The 22,321-nt window shown below is 42.4% G+C and overlaps 1 protein-coding gene across 2 annotated transcripts in view; it reads left to right on the top strand.

Moving 5' to 3' along the window:
- Positions 1-22,321, top strand: part of NELL1 (neural EGFL like 1) — a 901,918-nt gene that overhangs the window by 212,751 nt on the left and 666,846 nt on the right. For both annotated transcript variants that reach the window (XM_040495621.1, XM_040495620.1), the window contains exons 10-11: positions 4,269-4,342; positions 10,588-10,687. In XM_040495621.1, the coding sequence (XP_040351555.1) occupies positions 4,269-4,342; positions 10,588-10,687 (174 nt within the window). The remainder of the gene's footprint in view (positions 1-4,268; positions 4,343-10,587; positions 10,688-22,321) is intronic.

Below are 22,321 nucleotides of genomic sequence, written 5' to 3'. Positions count from 1 at the left end.
ATATATATATATATATATATATATATATATATATATGTATTTGAGAGCGATGAATCAGGGACAGAGGGCCTGTAAGGGGGAAGTTGCCAGGTTTTGAACAAGAGCCTGTGCGAGACTCATAGTGTGATTAACAGAACTAAAACAGGTGGAAGTAGCTCAGGAAGTGATACATTCTGTTTGCCATGTGTGGGTTGGAGATGCTTGAGGGATAACCAGTGTGATGTGGGCATCTTGCTCAGAGAGGTGGTATCTGAAGCCAGGTCTGTGAATGAACCCCCGAGACAGGAAGGATTCTTGGGTATTCAGCCTTTCTGATCTGCCAGTCTCCTTTAAGGTGCAGTACAGAGTGCTGATGTTGATATTCGAACCCACTGATTGCCAAGGGACGGTTGGAGTGTGTGTAGGGTACAAGTACGTAAATAAAGATAGAGCAGCCTAATTCCATATCGGACAGGGGGGCCAAGTCCCACCTGTGCATTGTTTATTCAGCGTGCACCCAAATGGCAAAAGCGTCCAATCACTGCACTGGAGAAACGAGGCTCAAATTTGAAGGGCCCAGCATCTGCTGGCGCAAAAAGATACAATTGAATAACTATTTCTCTAAGTCCCCAGTCCATTTGTTTCTGCCATCACAGAGAAGTGTGTGCGTTGGTGCCAGGTTTCAATTTCATGGTCATACACTGTGAAATATCCTAGTTTGCATGTCCCCGGTGTGATATGAAGGACTTCAGGTATCCATTTACATTTCTACTCATACCAAAAGCTGTTGGAACGGACTCCCCAATGCCCCAGCCAAAGGCACCGGAGCCTGACTCACCTTCTGCTTGAATTTCCTCAGACATCAAAAATAAGCCCTTTGGCTGTAGATCAAGAGTTTAGATAATGAGGATTGATGTTAGGTGTATGGAGGGCAGTGGCAGAGAAGGAGGGGTACTGTGGGAGAAATGGGGGTGAGTGTTAGAAAGCAGATATTCTTGTGACCTCGAGTGGTGATCCCGAAAGCTGTCCTAAGATAATTTTGTCGACAGTTGATGCTGGAATCATAAACGCGTCCCGCGCCAGTGCCAAAGCTGCAAATGGCCGAGGCACGCGGCATCATGTCCATGTCGCTCATAGCCCTCAAAGCACCCTGCTGCATGAGGACATAAAGTTTAGTGGACATTTAATTTTTATACGGGGTGCTGGTGAATTTGAGAGATGGGTATGTCCCTGTGTGTGGCATGAGTGTAAACAGTAAGACATCCCTGTCTCCAGACAGACTCCTCCCCAGAACTCCTGCCAGCGGAGAGGAATCAGGCAAATTTCTTAAAGAGCAAATGTGTGGCCGACAAGGGGCAAAATGAGCAAGATTTCTTTGCTTCCAAGCCTGGGCCGAGAAGCAGATGGCAGATGTGACAGCAGTGCATTTAGCAGAACTGTCACTCTGAAATAAGTCATGTTGCCAGGCTGGCAGCAGCTGCATCTGGGAGTGTGGGGGTTTCCTGGACAGGAATTCCAGGCGCTTGGTGGATGTATGGTCTCCCCATGCAAATATATTGGGGAATCCACATCATCACTGGGACCAGTGAGTCACGGTCAAGAAAATTGAGGCACAAAAGGTGGTTTTGGATAACTTTTTCTTTTTAAATTAACGTTTGTTTACTTTTGAGAGAGTGAGAGAGAGAGAGCTGGGGACGGGCGGAGAGAGAGGGAGATACAGAACCCGAGAGGGAGACACAGAATCCGAAGCAGGCTCCAGGCTCTGAGCTGTCAGCACAGAGCCCGACACGGGGCTCATACTCAGACAGCAAGATCATGACCTGAATAGAAGTTGGATGTTTAACTGACTGAGCCACCCAGGCACCCCAATAATATTTTCTTTTGGAAGGAAGGGAGGAGAGGTTGATTTAGAAAACTCTCTATTTTTTGTGTTTGTTCTGGAACAAAAGCAGAACTTTTGTATTTGCTTTTAATGTTTGAAAGGGCATTGAATAGCAGAAAGAATTCTTAGTTGGGAATCAGAAATTTTGACTGGTTTTTGCTCTCAATTATAGGCACATTAATTCTAAAATTATTTGTTGTTATTAACAGTAAGCCCAGAGAGGCACTGAGCTTGGGGCTGGAGGTAAAATGGTGAAATACACCTAGGCCATCATGGAGGTTTTAGCTAGCAGGAGATATGTATAATGAATTGGGCAACTGAGAGAGAATGTGAGGTGTGCTATGTTGGAGCTAGGTCCAGAGTTACAACGCAAGGGCGAAGTGAAGGCAGTTCACCAGTGCTGGAAATCAAGAATAGCTTCGTGCTGGATGTCAGGCCTACATTGCAACTGATGGGTGTAGAGGGTGGGGGTTTTCCAGGGGAAGGTGGATGAGGCTGCCTATTCCTGGAGAATAGTATGTGTAGAAGCAAAGGAAAGCGTGGCTGGGGTATATGTGGAGGTTGAATGTTTGGGAGGGTGAGTAAATACAGAGCAATTGGTGAGCTGTGGAGCTGTGAAGCTTGAGAAGTAAGGAAAAGCTACATGAATGGCTTTGTTTGCTGAATTAAGGAATTTGGACTACATTCTGAGGGTATTTCGTGACCCATAGTGATTTTTAAAGCATGGCCTCATATTTGCAATTAAGAGAGGATAGAAAGACCCCAGATGGTGGGGTGTAAGTGCTGGGGTAGATAATGGTGCCATTCACAGAAAGGACATATTAGGCTAGAACAGATTCAAGTTTGGTGTGGCTGGTTGTAGGTCTGGTTCCAACAGGAAGCAGACTCTGAAATGGAGATTTGCGTGTCCTTTATTAGGAACTTTTTTCAGGATCGGTTCGGGGGTAGGAGTGACATAGTGAAGGAAGCAGAATTGACCAGATGAAGGGGTTGAACTGTAATGCAGTTACAATAAACAGTCATTCCTACAGGGAGTTCTGGGGCTGGAATGACCTTTCAGAGAGATTCCTAGTTGGGGCCAGGGGCGGAACTTTGTCCTACCTTCATCAACCACTCATTGTATGTGGGCCGCCCTAGAAAGAACATTTGAGCTTGGATAACGTGGCTCCTTTCAACCAAGGGCAAGTCCTGGATCATTATTCAGTTGAGCTGTTGGTCATCAGTTGTCCCAGCAGCTGCAGGAATGAGTCCTTTGTCCATCGAGGGGGATCTGGGTAGCATGTCACAATATCAACTACAGGATCATGATGATAAGTATAACCAAATCTCTGGGCTTTCCTCTTTCTGTGGCTAACCAGAGGGAGTTAGACAAGTTGATTGTGAAGGTATGTATATACTTGAACATTCCATGAGAGTTGGAGGATTGTAGAACTAAGAAGCTACCAAATGTAATTAACCTGTTTTTAACAGATGCAGAAATGGAGGCTCTGAGAGGTAAGGTGGTTTTTATAAGACAGTTAGTAGTAGAGACGTCTTAGAGTGCATGTTTTCACTTCTGCCTCTCCTGAGGACTAGGGTGGAAGGATCCTCCTCTGTGCAGGAGAGGGAGTCATCAGGCCTTTGCTTTCCTGTTCCTGGAAAGTTTGATGTGGCTGGAGAACTGGGTGGAGACACATTAGGGTCAGATCAAATTAACATATTCTGCACTGGCTTAAAGTTGGGTCAGCAAGTTGAGTTGAGGACTGAGTCTCAGGGGAATCTAAATTGAATGGTGGGAGTTCTATTTATGCTTTTAACTTTGCTACAGAGCCTGTCTATTCCGTGCCCTTCCTAGTGACCTATAGAGCCCACCTTCCCAAAGGCAGTCTCTCTAGTGCATTGATAAGTACTTTACTGGTTTGGCTTGTATTTCTCAATAGTTTCTGAACTCATAGGAACATAGAATGTGAGGACACGCATTTCCCATGATGACAAGGAAAAAAACAATGGTGTCCTTCTGCATGGCGGCTTAGGTTCTGATGAATGGCACACGAGTCTCCTTTTACCCAGTTGTTTATGTCTGGAGTGTATGAGTTAAAGCTACTGCTATTATCCTCCATGGTGATGTGACAACCGCTTCTTCCTTGTTTTGACTTCTATCCACATCACTTCATTTTGTAGTTCCTTTGACAGATCTGACGTTGAAATAGTTGTATATCCTGAGTTTGATGGGCTCATGGCAAATGTAATGAAGATGACCATTTGATGGGGACTCAGTAGTTGTCCTTACACTCTTCCCATGACTTATGGGAACAGTTTCCTGTTGTTTAGAATCCGAGAATCTGTGGAATCTGTTGAAGTTGGATGGCTCCATGGAGGTCAATTTGTTGCATAGCGTGACTGACCCATTTTTCTGTTTTTGTTACAGCAAAATGTATCTATGGAGGAAAAGTCCTTGCAGAAGGCCAGCGGATTTTAACTAAGAGCTGCCGTGAATGCAGAGTAAGTTTCAATCTTACGTTCCCCATCCCTTGGGGGGAATTAACATATAGATAGATTGGCTTAGTTAGGGATCTGGAGTGGAACATGTTGGCCTGAGTGGGTGTCTGAGTGGTGGTCTGCTGTCTGGGATGGGAAGGTCCCATCCACTGTCATTGCGTGGCTGGGTGGTCGTCAGCTGTGGAACATAGAGCCTTGGGAAAAAGTACTGAAGGATGTGAGAAGGCAAAGGGAGCCAACAACAACCATAAGTCAGTGAGGTTGGCAGGTGGCCCTGGGAAAGGGTTTTGAGTTGATTTTGGGGAAATCAGTTTGTGATGCCAGCTCTGGATGGTGCCATCTCTACTCACAAGTGTCTTATATATTGTGAGAAAATGCCTGTCTCCTGCCTGCCCTCGTCTGTCTCTTTCTTGAAATAAGACGTGTAGAAGCATAGATCTTCAGTAGTCGGTCAGCTAACCTCCCGTGCTCAGCTGCTGCATACTAGCATGGTACCAAATTCTGGGTATATAATGGTAAACACAACAAAGTCCCTGTTTTTCTAGAACTTGCAGTCTAGTAAGAGAGACCGATAATAAGGAACTAAATAAGTGTATGATGTAATGCCAAATCATGCTGAGACGATAGAGAGCTTTTGGGTAGGTGTGGGTGGTCTGAGAAGGCCTTTCTGTGGAGGTAATATTTGAACAAAGTGTGGGAGCCATCCTAGGAATGTAAGAGTGAGAGACAGAGGAGGGTACACAAATACAAGGTGGTACATTACAGAGCAGCCACCTTCCACTGAGGAGGCACAGCTGGGGTTGTGGAGCATCTCCAGAGAGGCTGAGTGGAACCACTGCATCTCAGAATAGCCATCTTTACAAGTGCTTGCTGCTACATTAGTTCATGTGCTTCTCATCACACCCCTGGGGAAAAGAAAGGAATCTCTTTTATAAAGATTGAGGAGAATGAGGCATTTAGAGACCTGGAGAAGCTCTCAAGGAGCTTGAATACATTTCTTTATGGGGGCCTTGGTTGGAGGTGGGTGGACGAAAGGCTCTTTTCTGTCTCTCCGGGACTAGACTCTACCCCAGGGGTTAACACCCTCAGACTTTCCTATTGTATTTCCCATTCCCACTTTCTTGGCTGCACTAGGAATGCCAGAGATCTGTGTCTCCAAACAGTCTGGTGGGCACGTAGGTGTGGTGGTCTTTGTGCAATGGTAGATGCTGTGCACTGAGGCTCCGTAGTCTGCAGCAGAGGCAGGGATGGTGTGGCAGCTAGGGTTCTGTGATCTCTCAATCAGCAAGGCAAGCTACCAGACCTGGGCATGGGGGAGCCGGTGGGGTTTTCTCCAACCTGAGGCTGGCACATTACCACATAGGATGTTGGGTGGATTAAATGAGATAAAGCACGTGAAGTACTTGGTAGAGTGTTTGGCACAAAGTAGGTTCTCAGTAAATGTGAGCTCTTCTTATACCACACCATACATGTCATCTCTGAATATAAGATTGATAGAGGTCCTTTTCTCTGTAAATTGTTTAACTTTTTTTTTTCTTTTTGAGAGAGCGTGCATGAGTAGGAGAGGGGCAGAGAGAGATAGAAGGAGAGAGAATCTCAAGCAGGCTCCATACTCAGTGTGGACCCCAACATGGCCTCAATCCCATGACCCTGGGATCATGACCTGAGCTGAAATCAAGAGTCAGATGCTCAACCACCAGAACCACCCAGAAGCCTTGATTGTTTCACTTCTAGGAGAGAGAAAATGATTTGGATTCTAAAACCTTTTTTTTAGAGGCAGCTGGGATGATTAAAGGCAATTTCGCCCACTCTGCTGATGATTCCAGTTTGTTTGTTTGTTTTTTAATTTTTAAAGAAATATTTATTTTTGAGAGAGAGAGAGGCAGACAGAGTGTGAGTGGGAGAGGAGCAGAGAGAGGGAGACAGAATCCAAAGCAGGCTCCAGGCTCTGAGCCGTCAGCACAGAGCCTAATGCAAGGCTTGAACCCATGGACTGGACCGTGAGATCATGACCTGAGCTGAAGTCGGACACTTAACCAACTGAGCCACCCAGGCACTCCCCGGCCCCCCCCCCCCCCCGCCAGTATCTGTCTTTTATGTTGCCACTTAGAGGTAGCAATGCCCTTTATCTTTTATATAGAAACAGTAGGTGACTCTGGCAAGGGTCCCAATTATGACTCGATCTTTTGTCAGAGGATCAAGGCAGAGAACTTTGGAGACCTCTGGAAGATGTGGGCCTGGATTGAAATGCCAGCTTATTGGAATAGCACTTAGCACTGCTAATAGCACATTGTAGATGCTCTGCCTGCTTGGGTTCGTCTTTTACTGCTTTTGTTTGCTTAGAGTTTTACCGTTTATAAAAGTTGGGGAAGACAGGTTATTATTCCCTTTGCACGCGTGGTATGTGTGTGTATATATGTGCACGTGAGTAATTTCATCTTTTAAAAAGTCATTAATTTCTTTTTACAGTTATTTATTAAATTTTTCCTTTGTGTATGGAAAAGGGTCATTGACAACTATATTTCTTGAGCATTTAGGATTTTTTAGACACTTCTTTTAAAGCGTTTTAAACATACTATCTTCTATAAAACTTGTAATTACCCTGCTAGGTAGGTGCTATGATTATTCCCATTTCACAGATGAGAAAATTGAGGCACAGAAGATCAGTCACATAGGTAGTCAGTGAGCTAGCTTGGATTTAAACCTGTGTGGTCTGGCTTTACAGGTTCCTTTCTCAGCCTCTCTACTGCCACTCCTGATGGTGTTAGACTTATTTGGAAATAATTCTCATTTCTGAATTTTAGAAGCTAGATCCAGAAGCATTGAATGATCACTCTTTAGTCTGTCTGAGAATACCAGGTTGGTGAGGCTATGGCTCATTGATTCTCTTGATGAATGGGGTAGTATTTATAACTGGCCATAGAACAGCCTTGGGGACACATTTAATGGATGCTGTCAGCAGGTAGAGGAGGTGATGGGCATAGGATGCCAAGGCTTTGAGTCCCTCCCAGGCAGCCTTTCTTAAGATTTAAACCCTGATGCCCAATGGTACCTGTTGCATGTAAAGAGTTAACGTCTCTCCTAGGCGTCTATACTGGTTGACAAAATGCTGCCTAGAGATCCTTTCATTTTCATTTTCCTAGGATCATTTTAAAACCTTAGCAACACCAATTAGATAAGAAACAAACTCTTGTTTCAAATATTTTCACCAAGTGTTTTCAGAAGTTAACATACTTTTTTTTTTTTTTAAAGATGAATGAGCTCTTCTAGTAGTCTTGCTTACTTTGTCCAATTATTGCTGCCCCGCAACATTTCTTCAGGCCAGCAACAATTTTTGACTTAACGGTGTGAGTTGTTATTAGACATTCAGGCTGAAACACAGTGATTAGTAAAGAACTTGAAAGTGTTTATATTTGACCGATGACCTAGAGAGTGTCACTCTAAATGAGAAAGAATGGAGGCATTGTATTTTTCTACCAACACAGAGTTCTAGGGGTCATAAAATAACATACCATAATCAGGAGGGTTTAAAATGTTAATTATCAGATACTTCTCACTAGAAATAGTTTTAAAAATAAAGTTAAAAAAGGTTTTGTGCCTAATTATGTGGCTGGACTAATGGATGTGGTGGCACTTTCGGTACTGTAATCACAGTTCGTACTATTTCAAGATCATGCAACGGGGTTTGTCTCTATTTAAACATTTCAAATTACGATCTTGCTCATTAAATACGTTAAAGGTTGATTAGAATTGTCTGATTTAATCAGCCAAGGCAAGCCCTTTTCATAAAAAAAAAAAAAAAACTTTTGTGAGTGATTATATTAAAAAAGTCTTCACGGCATTTTAAGTATTATTATTATTTTTTTTTACAAAAGCAAATATACACTCTAGATACAAAATTTTGAACATAGAGGAAAATTACAAGGATGAAAAAGGAAATCGCCCCAGGATCTCACCATCTAGACGTAATTGTTTTAAACAGTTGCCTTTTTGACAGCAAGAATAAAACTTATCTTATTGTCTCAATTTGAGTTCCGCTAAAAGCAGACCCTGAACTAAGGATTTCAGAACAAGGTAGGGCTCTCAGAAGCAACCAGTAAGGGTGTGGAGGATGCAGAATGGGGTAAGGCAAGGAATTGAGCGAGGGTGGGATTTGGGCTGAAAGGCCTCAAATACCCTGGTTCCAGGAGGGGTGCTGGAGTACTAATTGGACCCCAACTATTGTGTCCCCTTGAGGTAAAGAGCCTCCCATGCCTGTCATTCCCTGGCTTTGGGCTGTGGCAGTGGGGATGTACAACTTGTGGGTAACTCTGTCTGCTCTCTGTGTGGCAAAGTGGTGCCAATGCCCAGAATACTATCTGAGGGTGGCAAGGATGAGCCATTAGCAGAAAAGCATTCAGATGGTGGGGGTTGGGCACACAGAATTCATAAAGGGGATTCAGCAGTTTCTGTCACTCCTGTTTTTGCAAGGAGGCAGTAGATAATAAATACATTGGTATTGAAAGATATTGTAGAGGCATTAATAGTAAGTAAGCATTTTGGTTTCCTGTGCATGAAAGCTTATGCTGCTGATCATAAAGTTATTAATGTCTATTGGTTCAGTGTCCTGTTGCAGAAATTAAGGCACAGCTGGTAGGCACCCTGGCCTAGGACCAGTGCCCACTCTCAAGGTTAGGTGCCCCCCCAGTATGGCCTGGATGAGAATGGAACATAGCTGTGATGGAGAGTGAAGGTGCACAGGTACCAGGCTGTATTCTCACATCTTAAGTCCCGTTTTAAGATGGGAGAAAAGCAAGAGATCTGGATATCTTGGGACAGATAGAAAAATGAATGGCAAGGAGGACAAAAAGAAGACACTGCAAGGAATATTGGAAGCAGGACTGTTGGGGCTGAAAATAATGAGACAGGAGAGGAAACCATGGTGCAAATTTTCCAAATGGTGGATGAGTCGTTTAGAAATTAAATTTATATTTGATGTTTAGAGTTTTGTTTAGGTTCATAGTTAGGAGTAGATGTGCTTGATGAAATGGTTTCCTGCGAAACCAGTGGACCGTGGGGCCACTGGAATGCTAGTGTCTCAGAAATGGAAACCTCTGTATCGCCCCCATCTCTCCTGGCTAGCCAGCTCCATCCCATTCCCTCATCTATTTTGAGAAGTACCTTTTGGTCTTAAGTGAGACTCCTTTTCTCAAGCTGGCTTCTTAGTTGACTTAAATAGCCTCTTAGGAAGAGGAGAGAAAAGCTAAACATTTTAGATAAAATAAAAGACTCTCAAACCCTTTTTTATAGTAATTAATGGACTAATATTTAGAGTTCACAGTACAACTAAATACAGATGCTAGTAATGCCACCAAAGACAACCTTTGGTGAAATGAGGTCTTAAAGATTCATCAGGTGAATATTTAAAAATCCATTGTAAGTGATTTTACTTACATATAGGGAGAAATCCAATAGTCCTCTAACTCTCCATTCAGTTCATTCGTACTTGGATACCTTGGCTCTTGTCTATTTCCTCTGCCAGGAAAGTCTCCTCTTCCCCATTTCTTTATTCATCTTTGGCATCTTCCTTATAATTTCTTCCCACTTAAGCAGTAGCATTCTCCCATGACACATCATCATACCCTTTTTAGGACTTACTGTACTGCATAATGGTTAAGAGAGTTTTTTTTTTTTTTTGTTTTGGGTTTTTTTGCCCCCCTCCTTCCTGTATCCAGACTAGGAACTCCTCAAGGGCAAGGAAGAGGTCTTAAATTACCTTTGCGTTAATGGTTTGTGTGATCCAGGAGCACTGAAACTACCTCATAGCAGCCTATGAGAGCTCATTGTTCATAACTTCCCGACTCCGGTCAGTGATACTATGTTGGTAATTCAAAATTGGTCATCATCGCAGTATTCATATCACAGAAATCAGCAAACCGTACAAAGTAAGGCTCCCCCATTCAGCAGCCCATTGTGAACTTCCCAGCAATACCACTGTAGAGTGACCTTCTGCTACATAGAAGATACTCGAAACTTATTTGTTGAAGTTGGGGCTGTGTAGACCTAGAAAAAGAAATGTGCCTTCTCTTCCAGGAGTGTCATCCTGGAAGTTCTATTTGCGACTTTGTCATTATTGTGGAATTCCTAGGAGTACTATTACTTACTGAAACTTGTTATCACTGCAGGCTGTTAACAATGAGCATTTTATGTCTGTGTCATCAACTAAGAAATGTGAATGTTTTTTTGTTTCCTGATTATTTGGCTTCCAGGGTGGAGTTTTAGTAAAAATTACAGACGCATGCCCTCCTTTGAACTGCTCAGAAAAGGACCACATTCTCCCAGAGAATCAGTGCTGCAGTGTCTGTCGAGGTAAGTGGGCTTGGTGGTGGAGCGGTGCTTGGGATGAGGGTGGGGGGCATGAGGGCTTAATGAATAATGTGAAGATCATAACATGGGTGCAAAACTCTGCTCTGCTACTTGGAAACTTGAATATCCTATTTACCTTTCTCAGTCATAGTCTGAGCAGTTCTAAACCTGAGGGTAATAATAGTCTGTTTCACAGGACTGCTGGGAGGGTTAAATGCAAAAATGCTTAAGTACCTAGCATCATGCTTAGCATGTGATAAATGTTCCATAAGTGACAGTTCCTATAAAAAGAATGATAGTTCTTGCAATAATGGTTATTATAACCATTATCATTATTACATTTTTCTCATGAGTGGCATTGGCAAGCAGACTGTTGAGCCTTTCCCATGGACCAATTCCTGTATCTAGCAGACAGGGACTTCTAGTGGATCCTTATTTGTAGGATTATATGCAACTTTTTTACTTTCGTGCAAGGAAAAAAGCTTTAGCTAAGTAACACCTAATTGCTAATTCATTCTGGAGCAGAAATTGTTTTGCTTCCTTTTCCTGGAATTTTCTCCTTTCCCAAAATTTGTCCTCTTCAAATTGTGGATCAGCTATCCCTTCATTTCTGAAGGGTCTTGCCCTGGCAGATTTACATGGATTAGGAGAACCTAAAATTCATTTAAAATCTTACAAAACAAATCTGGTTAAACTCCTATCTATTTTTTGGAAACTATACCTGTCACACATCTTTCTTCACATTCTCAAATACCCGTGGAGTTGATCCTTTTTGGCTCCTTTTTGAAGCTTCTACAGCATAGCAGATTTAGCTCTGGTTACCTTATATTTCACTTTTTTCTCGTTTTTCTCTAGCATACGAGTTGGCACATATTTAATGTAAAGGGCCACAAAGTAAACATTTTAGCCTTTGTGGGCCAGAAGGTTTCTGTTGTAAATATTCAAGTCAGCTGTTTTGCAAAAGTAGCAGAGACAATGGGTAAATAAATGGGTGTGGCTATTCAAATAAAATTTTATTTATAAGAACAGGTAGCAACCTGTAATTTGTTGATCCTCCCCTCTAGCATCTTCTGATCTATAGAAATGTTGTATATTTTATCATGGAGTGTTCAGCTTATGCAGAAATTTCTCTGCTTGGTCTTTAGAAAGTTGTATTTTGGTAAAATTCCTAGGAAAACGTCGTGTGTTGATAGCCAAGAATAGCTAACGATGCCATCAGAAAATCTGCCCTGATTTTTCTGCCTTTTGGAAATAAGCATGTTTGCAGCCAGGATGCTTTAGAAACACCTAAAGATTGACTGGAATTTTCAGAGGGATGCATTTATTGGTAACGGATAGGGTTGTTAGGTAGGTCTTATAATTTAATGCAAAATCCGTTACTTGCTATTTGTTGAAGTGCCAAGTGAGACTCAGTTTATGTAAATGCTTCCTGATTTATGGTTTCATTAGAGCAGAATCATTGATTATCCCACAGAAATTCAAGAGGAATGTCATTGCTCTGACCCAATTTACAATAGACCTCGTGCCACTGCTTCTGCTAATACTTCTCCAGAAGGCGTGCACGCCTTTACCAGTGAAGATGTTGACAGATGTGACCTCTCATTGAAAAATAGACTCATTCAAGGCCCCGTTGCTGCAACCTGGTGGCTTTTACCAAACCTGACATGGCTTTGAGGGAAAAGTGGGAGGCAGGAGTAACACTTCCTAGATTAGATCATAGCTAGGACCAATTTGTGAAATCGGGGCTTTTCTTCCTTCTCCTATCTGCTGCTTTCTGAGGCGGGAAACTACCAGCTTTGTTGGGAGGGGGCTGCTTGCTGATAGTTCTTTCGGAGGTGTCTGTATCAGACAGGGTTATTTACGCTTTTCGACAACTCTGCATTTTGATAGGAATGAGAGAATGTCTTCAGGAAAGATACGGTGGTGAAAGAGTTGAATTGACCCATTTGGATATCTGGATTTTCTTAGGTTTCTCCTCTTGACTCCCACCTCAGCGTTCAGACACTGGAGTGAAGAGAACATTATGTTAGACAAAGGCCCTTTTCAGCACCATTTACTCTCTACCATGACCTCTGTTGATCCCAAGTAGAGCAGAGCCCAGAACATCCTGCTCGCCTGTCCACATGCTGGGGCTTGCTCTGCACAGCAGAGAATCAGAAAAGGTGCATTTTCCTGTGCAGTGGGTTATTCTCTTTATTATGAAAACACAAAATTTATTTGTTGGTTGACAAAAAGGCAACTCAGGAGACCTCTAAGGTCTGCTGTCTCAAACTGTGCTCTCCATGAATTTTATTCCAGATCTCTTAATCCAATTATTTCCCAAGAACATCTTTAGAAGTAGCATAATAGTCTTTCCTAATACCATGGGAAATATTTTTCTCCTTGGATTTATAGTTGTCTTTTACCTTTTCCTCTGTGTTTCCTGTGTCTTGCAAGAAGAGGAGGGGTTGGTTCGTTTCTGTTCTGACAAGACGTACAAAGCCCAGTGGGCCTCTTCTAAGGCATAATTATTCAGTTCTTCACCACTCCCCACCCCACCATCCTTTTCCCTCTCTAAAACAGAAAGTAATGAAAAGGTGGCAAACACTCAATTTCTATGTAAAGTAATTTTTACCCTGCATATGGAGAGGCTGTACCATTTGCTTTGTGAATTGGGATTGTCTCCTGACTGGCAGGCAGTAAGTGAGCAGAGAGGCGGGCCTCTGATGACCTGAGATGCGTATTTCAGGGATGACCACAGTGGTATGATTTCAGCTGTATGTATGGTTTCTGCCACCCTGCTGTTATTGATTACAGAAACTGAAGTGGTTGTAGCCTCTCTCAATACCTCCATGAAGGCCCTTCAATTAGCATATTTATCATCTCTCTCTGTCTGATGTCAGGTCATTAGTCTGAGGAAAATCACCCCATGAGAGCTTATCATTCTTTAGCAGTCTGAGTCACAGTCTTCCTTGGGCCTGTTTGGGGGAATGGAAGTTTTCTGAGGTTTGTCTTCATTAGGCCTCCGATGAGCCGTCCTACCTGAGGAGGTTTAGACTGGGAATTTGAGAAGGCACAGAGAGTGCTCTGTGCTTTCTGGACCCAGTTGGCTGGCTATATGATATGTATAAAGTGCTCTAACTTTTTTTTTTTTAATTTTTTTTTTCAAAGTTTATTTATTTTTGGGACAGAGAGAGACAGAGCATGAACGGGGGAGGGTCAGAGAGAGGGAGACACAGAATCGGAAACAGGCTCCAGGCTCTGAGCCATCAGCCCAGAGCCCGACGCGGGGCTCGAACTCACGGACCGCGAGATCGTGACCTGGCTGAAGTCGGACGCTTAACCGACTGCGCCACCCAGGCGCCCCAAGTGCTCTAACTTTTAAAATTGCATTTGTTTAAATGATTATATTTTATGAATTCTTTAAATGTAGGAGATAAGGTAGGTGAAAATACATTCTTACCACATAGAATAATTCTATCACTGTCAGGTCAGTGACTTGGAAGGAAGTGATTTTTAGTACCAGATATTCAATAGACTCTGTATATTTCACATAGGAAATAACGTTGAACCCATTTTGCTGAGTTGTGACCATTTCGCTCGAGTTATAACTTGGTGACATGATTCTGAAACTCATTTTATTCGAGTCATGCCTATTTTCTTATATGGTTACACATTTTGCCTCTGCCCCCCACCCCCTGACTGATCCAGGAGAGAGATGAAGATCTTCACTGAGTTTTTCTCTTTGTGGGAATTAAACGTAAGACTGTAGAGTTAAGAGTAACAGGCTCGGACTGACTTACGATGTTCATTGTACCAACACAACTGATATCCAGACTCTAGGGGCGTGGCACTTTGTCTCTATAAATCTTGGGCCATGCCACATGCTGTAACGAATTCCTGGGCCCTTTAAAGGGAAATGAAGGTAATCAGCTGAATTGGTGGTTAAAGCCACATGGCTGTTGGTACACCCGGGATGTCCCTAAGGAAGGGACAATAGGACAGTTAGGGAAGATACCTGCCAAAAGACCCGAAGTGATGGATGTTGGCAGGAAGAGGCCATTTTGCAATTGCTGAGGTCCCAAGGTATCCAGTACCACCCAGAACATCCCCGTTCCCCGTTGCAGTTTCTCTCTGATGCTTCAGGACAGTTTGTGCCGGCAGTGTGAAATTTCTTTACCTTCCTCATGACGTTAAGGCAATGACTGTAGCAGGAACCTGACCACTTAAAGTGTGAGCCCATAAGGTGGTGAAGGGGGAGTGGGCCCCAAGTGACACCGATGCCTGTGCCCGGAAGAAGTAATAAAAGTGTGAATGTAACCTCAGCAGAAAAAAGAGTGCCCCTGAATTGGCAGTGGTCTCAGTTAAAGGGGGGGCAAAAAGCTACGAACCTTGACTGTGCATCCTCCAGTTGCTCCAGGAAACGACACTGATCCTTTGACACATTCCAGAATTCTTGACACACACCTTAGGGTTTTATTCCCCTCATAATTTCACTCTAATTGTATCTTCAAGGTTGCCAGTGACTTTGGAGGGTTTTTGTGGCATGTTTAAGATTTTCGGTGTTGGGGAAAAAATTCTTGCCAACATCTGTTCCCAATGTGTTTATCTGTAATTTTAATTCATGCTCACTTGCCCTGTCATCTGGTCTGGATTGAAATGAGTTGAAATTATTTGTACTATTTAAGATTTTATGCCCTCAATTAAATCCTCCCAAACACTCTTGGCATCGTATGATTTCCCCCCCGGTCTTCCTCGTCATTCTAGTCTCCAGCAGAATTTGTAATTGAAATGGTTTTAGAGAGAGGACTTTAGGGTATTTGAGGTCAAAAGAGGCTCTTGATGAGTACATCATCTAGCACCTAAATGGAGGAACTGGCAGTTAGCAGCTGGGGCAGGTTCTGTGTGTACTGGTAGATGGAGTCTGATGAAAATCCCTGCAGCCATGGGCTGAAGTGGATCGTAAAGACAGGGCTCTCCGTTTAACTGTTGAGGCTGGGAGCAGAGGGCATTTGAAGAGTACTGTCTCTGGAGTCTGTGACATCTGTGGTCCCAGAAGTGCTGCAGTATATCGGGACCCACAGAGCCTCTGGAAGAGGGCACGTTGTCCCAGACAGAAGACTTGAAACTAAGGTCAGGCTGCCTTGGACAAATAGACCCTTAAGTGTCGACTATTGCAGAGGAAATGGATTGTTCTCTAAGACAGAACCTGTAAGGATCCATTGTGGACAAAGAGAAAGGAATGTCCTTACCCCCAAGGGCCCAGGCTTCTATGGTGTGTGTGTTGGTTGTGAAGTACATGTGGGTGTTCAATTGTCATAGGATATAGTTGGGCCATATCCCTCCTAGCTGGTCCATGGGTGGAGAGATTCCATACCAATGAGGCACATGCAATATACTGTACTTAGTATACCTTAGCCCCTATATAACTGCCAAGGTTCGGCATCAGTGATGTGAGAGGTACTGTCTTTCTAGGATTTGAGTTAAGAGTGCATTTTTACATCATCGAGGTACATCGTTTCAGAGGCAACTTGCCTACCTGCTGGGGGGCACATTAGTGGTAGGAGATTGAGGGTAGGAAAAGGTGCTCTATGTGGAATCCAACTTTATGTTAGAGAAACCATCTTGTCCAAGGATGGTGGCCTATTCGTTCTTTATTGTGGAAGAAGTCACAGTAGCAGATCATAAAGGTACTTGTACGTTACTGGCTGTAGAAGCCAGAGGTGAAGCAGGATGGGTGGATGGTTTTGGTAAAATTATAAAAAGGTATGGAGTGGGATCTAGAGAGTGGCAGTGAATGTGTGTGGGCTCCTTTTAATAGGTGGGGTTTATCATATGCAGATAAGGCCAATGGCTTTAAAGACAGCAAGTTGTTTGACAGGTGTTATGGTCTTTCACTGACAGCAGAGTTCTAGATACAGGGCCACTAGGCAGAGTCCACATTTTTGATTACTCCCAACTAAAAAAATGTGACCTCAGGGTTTCTGTCACTCCATTAATTTCCTTGAACATGTTATGGGTACATGCGGCTTCATGTGTTTAGAACTCCCATCCTTTGGTCAGCTTCACTCAGCCTTTAAATTGCTTTGGATCTTGTGTTATGACCCTTCTCTGTGATATGCTCTTGAAGCACCTTGTTCTCCATCACATCATCTCCTTCTAATCCGATACTCAGCATTGGTCATTTTTGCTAGAGGGTCAGATGACTAAGAACATCATTATGCTGTTGACAGCATTTTTAAAATTCTATGCCTATTGCCTAGCACAGTGCCTGGGCACCTGCTAAGTGCTCAATAAATACTTGTCAAATGAATGCACGGTGCCTCTGCTGGGAACTAAAACAGGTATTTGAGTAAACGTTGGAACCTGATTTCTGCAGATTATGTGCCTTCCTCTGAGGATCTGCTCATGTTCACCATTTGAACGTGAGCTCCAAGTAGGTCTCACTCAGATTAGTATCTTGTTGAGGGCTGATGTTCTGTTGTGTGATTAAGTTGTTTTACTTCTGACGTAGAGTGTCCAGGCAGCAAGTTGTCAAGGAATGTGTGATCTGGAGAAAGAAACAAAGTTTGTTCTTTTGGTAAAATCGAGGTGTGCCGTGGATTCGAAAATGCTAATGGCTGGTGGAGTCCTGATCTCTTATCATTCCTGGAATGTCCCTTGATGATTAAAATCATGTCTGGGCAGTCATGTGGGGCGGGGTGGAGAGACAGGTGTTAGAATCATATTTGGATTTATATCTTTATTTCACCCATCACCGTTTAGCTATGTAACCACGGAGGAGGTAGTTAACATCTTTGAGCCTTGGTATATTTGTCTTTAAAATACTTCGAATTCTTCTTCTGGAGAACTGAGAGGATTTAGTCATTAACTAAAGAAATATTTATTGACGACCTGTAATCTGTTGGATATTGCTATGGGCACAAGGTGACCAATCTTTCATAGTCCTTTCCTTTGAAGAAGTGAGCTTCTAATGGGGAGGTAAACATTGAATAAACACAGAAATAAATATACAGTAATTGTGATCACTACTATGAACAAGAATAATAGGATGTATGGAAGAAAATAATGGGGATTTCTTTAGACTTGGGAGACCAGGGAGTCTTTTCTGAAGAGCTTGTGGTTAAGCTGGGACTTAAAGACTGAGTAGAAATTACTCTGGCAGGGGTGTTGTGAGTTGGTGGAACAAGTTTACAAAGACTCTGAATTGGGAGAGGTTGGAACAGTAGAAGGATTGAAAGAAAGACTGATGTGGTTGGAGAGAAATGATGGAGAGAGAGAAAGGGCCTTCTTTGTTGCTGCGAGACCAAGTTAAAGATTTTGTATTTCTTGCAAGTAAAATGGAAGCCCTGGGAAGGTTTTTAAGGGGGAGAAGGACACGTTCCAATATGTGTTTTAAAAGGATCCCTTTGTGTATAAAATGGATTAGTGACTGGGCAAAAAGGGCACAGGGAGGCACATGAGGCCCTGTCTATTTGAGAGATGGTAATAGTTTGGAGTACAATGGGCTTTTCTTATTGTTGTGGAGGAGAAAATGTTATGTTCAGGAGATACATACAACATAAAATTAATATACACAACCCAGTTTTAGAACATTGATTCTCTGCCCAGTGATGTACAGCTGTAGTAAATTGTAGCTTGACCTGAGCAGGCAACTTCTCTTTCTTCTCTCTAGCCCTCACCACTGTTGAGAAGCGTCAGGGTCTCATTTTCATGGTGTTTTAAAAATTTCCCCTAAGTTTCATTCCAGGATGGTTTTGTTGATTATTTTTTTCTCTAGTCTTTATATTTTAAAGTTAAGGAAGTTGAGGTGATTTTGATTATTAGCAACTTAGGCTTGGGCTGGTAGTTTTGTGGTTTAAACCTAAAAGGTGGAACTCTCAAAAAAGGAAATCTTTTCAGTGGGTTTATCTAGGTGGATGTACTATATTACATGTAAAAGATGTCTGTAAAAATTGACACAGGGGGTGCCTGGGTGGCCCAGTCGGTTAAGTGTCCAACTTTGGCTCAGGTCATGACCTCATGGTTAGTGAGTTCGAGCCCTGCGTCAGGCTCTGTGCTGACAGCTCAGAGCCAGGAGCCTGCTTCAGATTCTGTGTCTTCCTCTCTCTTTGCCCTTTCCCTGCTCATGTGCAGTCTCTCTTTCTCTAAAATAAATAAGCCTCAAAAAATTTTTAAAAAGCTACCTTTTAAAAAATTGACTCTGTATTTTCAATTTATATTTCCTAATAGCAAAGCACGTGAAGAACAACACGTGGCATTACCATATACTTTTATTATAATTTCACAACTCTGTACCTAGTGATAAAGATTGAATTGTGTTAGAGAAATTGGCCATATATTTGCATCCAGAGAAACATGGTGTACTTCTCTGTATATTTATAGATTCCTTTGTTCCATATCACATGTACTTAGATATGATATAAATTTAAGTGTTTGAAGTGACTTAGACTCTTGCCATATTAGGAACTTGGGAAGGTTCAGTATATGAGGGGTCAGGACAAAGATGATTCCCAGTGTTCTGGTTTAGGTGGATAAAGGTGTGGCAGATGGGTATGGAGAGTCTGGGAGCTTGGATTTGGGAAGTAAGATCAAGAGTTTAGTTCTGGCTGGGGGAGCTATGAGTGCCTGCGAGGACATCCAGGTGGATTGTCAGGTGGCTGTTGGCTATGATAACCTGTAAAGTGGGGTATGCTGGATAGTCAGTGCTATTTCCTGTGCCCTTACAGAGGACTCTGAGCCTTTATTCTTGTTTCTAGGGAAGGGTAGATATTCTCAACCACGTGCCAGAAATGATAGGGTGCAGGCATTGACCTACACTTAGTTTTGCTAAGAACGGATGGGCAGAATCTGGGGTTGGGTCCTAAGTGGACCTATTTAGAAACATTTTGTAAGACATAGAAGGGTTGAGATCCATTGAGTGTAAGCATTAGTTGTCTAAACTTCCAAGTATTGAAATTGTATAAGAATTATTTCCTCAGTGTTCTTAACAAGAACTTCAGAGTCAAATCATGATCCTTTCTATGTTAACTTGGATAAAAAAGTGAGTCTCAACCACATTTTCCTAATGTGTGAAGTGAGGATAATAGTGATTTTTAGCAGTGTTAAGGGTTTTGTGAGGTAAGGTGTTTAATATGCTTAGCACTATGTCTGGCATGTTGGAAGAAGTCAATAAATAGCAGTTTTTGTAATTAAGATGTTCTCTGTATTTGGGCCAGTCCTAGTCAAAAGAACTCACTATGTGCTTCTATTATAGGAGAATAATTCTGGAGGCTCAAGTCACTTATTCAAAATAGTCAAGTAAGCACTGCTATAAACATTGGGGTACATGTGCCCCTATGCATTGTCAAATTGGCTTCCATACAACACCAAATGCTCATCCCGACGAGTGCCCTCCTCATTGCTCATCACCCACTTTCCCCCAACTGTCGATGGGGGGGGGGTTGGGAAGAGAGGAAAGTGGGTGATGGGCATTGAGGAGGGCACTCGTTGGGATGAGCACTGGGTGTTTTATGGAAGCCAATTTGACAATAAATTATATTAAAAAAAAAAGTCAAGTAAAAGAACTTGAATATTGGGCTGTGTGTGTGTAGTCTACAATCTGGTCACAGCTTCTAATTCTGAAAAAAAAAAAAAAAGATTTAAGGAAGAGGGTAACTTTGAGTAGTCTCATGCATCAGACCATGTTGATAACCAGCTGAAGGAAAAATTATACAAGGGCTAGCTAGAGGGCTTGTTAAGAGATTGTAGGTAGCAACTGAAGACTGATACCCAGGAAGGGAAGAATCTGTATCCCAATGTCATGGTATGGAGACACATCAGATAAGAAAGGCAAAGTCTTTAGAAGGATTCTGAAATGTGGAGAATTGAGGATTTGTGATTTGTCAGCCAACTCTGATCCTGGAGTGGAGTTTAGAGAAGGAGGATGTCCAGCTGGGGGTGGTTCAAGTATCCTAAAACTGGATTGTGGTCATGGCTGCAAAACTGTGTAAACTGATTAAAAATCATCAAGGTGTATCTACAATAGGTGAATTTTATAAGATGTAATTCATACCTCTATAAGAAAGAAAAATGGTAACTAGCAAACCAGTCATATTTGCCTTCCAGTTGGTTAGGAGGGTGGAGGCATTAAATGCCACTATAGATTAATTTCTCTGTTCCTTCAGTCATTAATTTACCCTCCCATGTTTCTGGCTGGCTGTGTGTCCAGCCAGACATCCACTTACCCTTGTGTGGGTAACTTTGTGTGGACATCCATCTGTAAGCCATCCATCCAGTTACCCTTGTGTGGGTAACTTTGGTTGAGAGAAATAAATCAGACCTAGACCCTAGACTTTGAAGATGTTAGTGTGATTGAAGATAGCATATTTTGTTAAAAATATTTGGTATTGGGGTGTCTGGTATTGGGATAACTGAGTAACCCAGACAGTTAAGTAAACTCAGTTAAGCATCCGACTTCAGATCAAGTCATGATCTCATTGTTTGTGAGTCTGAGCCCTGAATAGGGCTCTCTGCTGTCAGCATGGAGCCTGCTCAGATCCTCTGTCCCCCTCTCTTTGTGCCCTTCCCCCTTCTCAGAAATAAACAAGCATTAAAAAAATACGTGAAATTACTTCACAGAAAATAGATATATTGAGGATGAGAAGAAACCTAAATTGTAATCCATTTGTGTCTTCATGTGCAAAAGGATATCTTCTTAATATTTTGGATGTCGGAATGCTTAGGAATTTGTTGCTTTGGGGAGGGCAGTGAAATAACATGGCAATGGATAACCTTGGCCTCAGACCCTGGCTTCTGGCTCTGTGTACCTTCCATAATTAACTTCTCCAAACTCCATCCGCTGAATCTATAAAGTACAAATAATAATTTCAGTTTCGTAGGGTTGTTAATAGAATTACATGGGATAATGCATGTAAAAACACTTAGCTGAGTGCCTACCATTTGTGTTAATTATTATTATTACATTTCTGCCAGATTATTTGACATTCTCCAACTGTATCCTTCTTCCTCACGGGGTTGGAGTCCCATTCCTTTTTCTAGGATTTGTGCCCACCCCTTCTCATGTTTCTACCTGGGATGAACTCAAGGTCAAGTTTTGCATCATCTAGAAGTGATTTCTCCTTCTCTGAAACACTGATTATTTGTACTATTCACGTCTCACTTCACATAGATTGCCTTGTATTTATACTACCCCTATATTTGGCTTGTCTCCCCTTAGTTTGTAATTTCCTTGCTGGCAGAGACTATGTCTCAAACATCTTTACTTTTCTCTCAGAAGCTTGCATGGGTGCTTCAGTCCACAGAAATGGATGCCCCATAAATATTGATTATTCACTCCTGCAGGAAGGCAAGCAGATAGTGAATAAATACTGCTTGAAAGGAAGCCTGGATTAATTAATTAAACACATGCTTTTGGCACAGTGGTCAGGCCCAGCCAAAGTAGATTTGACATTAAGGTTGGTTTGTCCCATGGGCCCTTCATTGTCCTTGAAAATACAATTTACCCTACTTTCTGCATTGTGAATTGACGTGGCATACACTTGATAGAGATGCATTGGGATATCAACATTGTCTGAGTGGCTTTTTTCCTGCCTGTCAAATGCATGCAGAAAGAAAAGGACAGTTGCAGTCTCCTGGAAAAAAAGAGAAAAGAAACAA

The sequence above is a fragment of the Herpailurus yagouaroundi genome, unplaced genomic scaffold (assembly GCF_014898765.1).
Source record: "Herpailurus yagouaroundi ecotype Mexico unplaced genomic scaffold, PumYag 187, whole genome shotgun sequence".
In the NCBI taxonomy this organism is placed as follows: domain Eukaryota; kingdom Metazoa; phylum Chordata; class Mammalia; order Carnivora; family Felidae; genus Herpailurus; species Herpailurus yagouaroundi.
The sequence above is the reverse complement of the archived record's forward strand: the minus strand, read 5'-3'. Positions and strand labels throughout refer to the sequence as shown.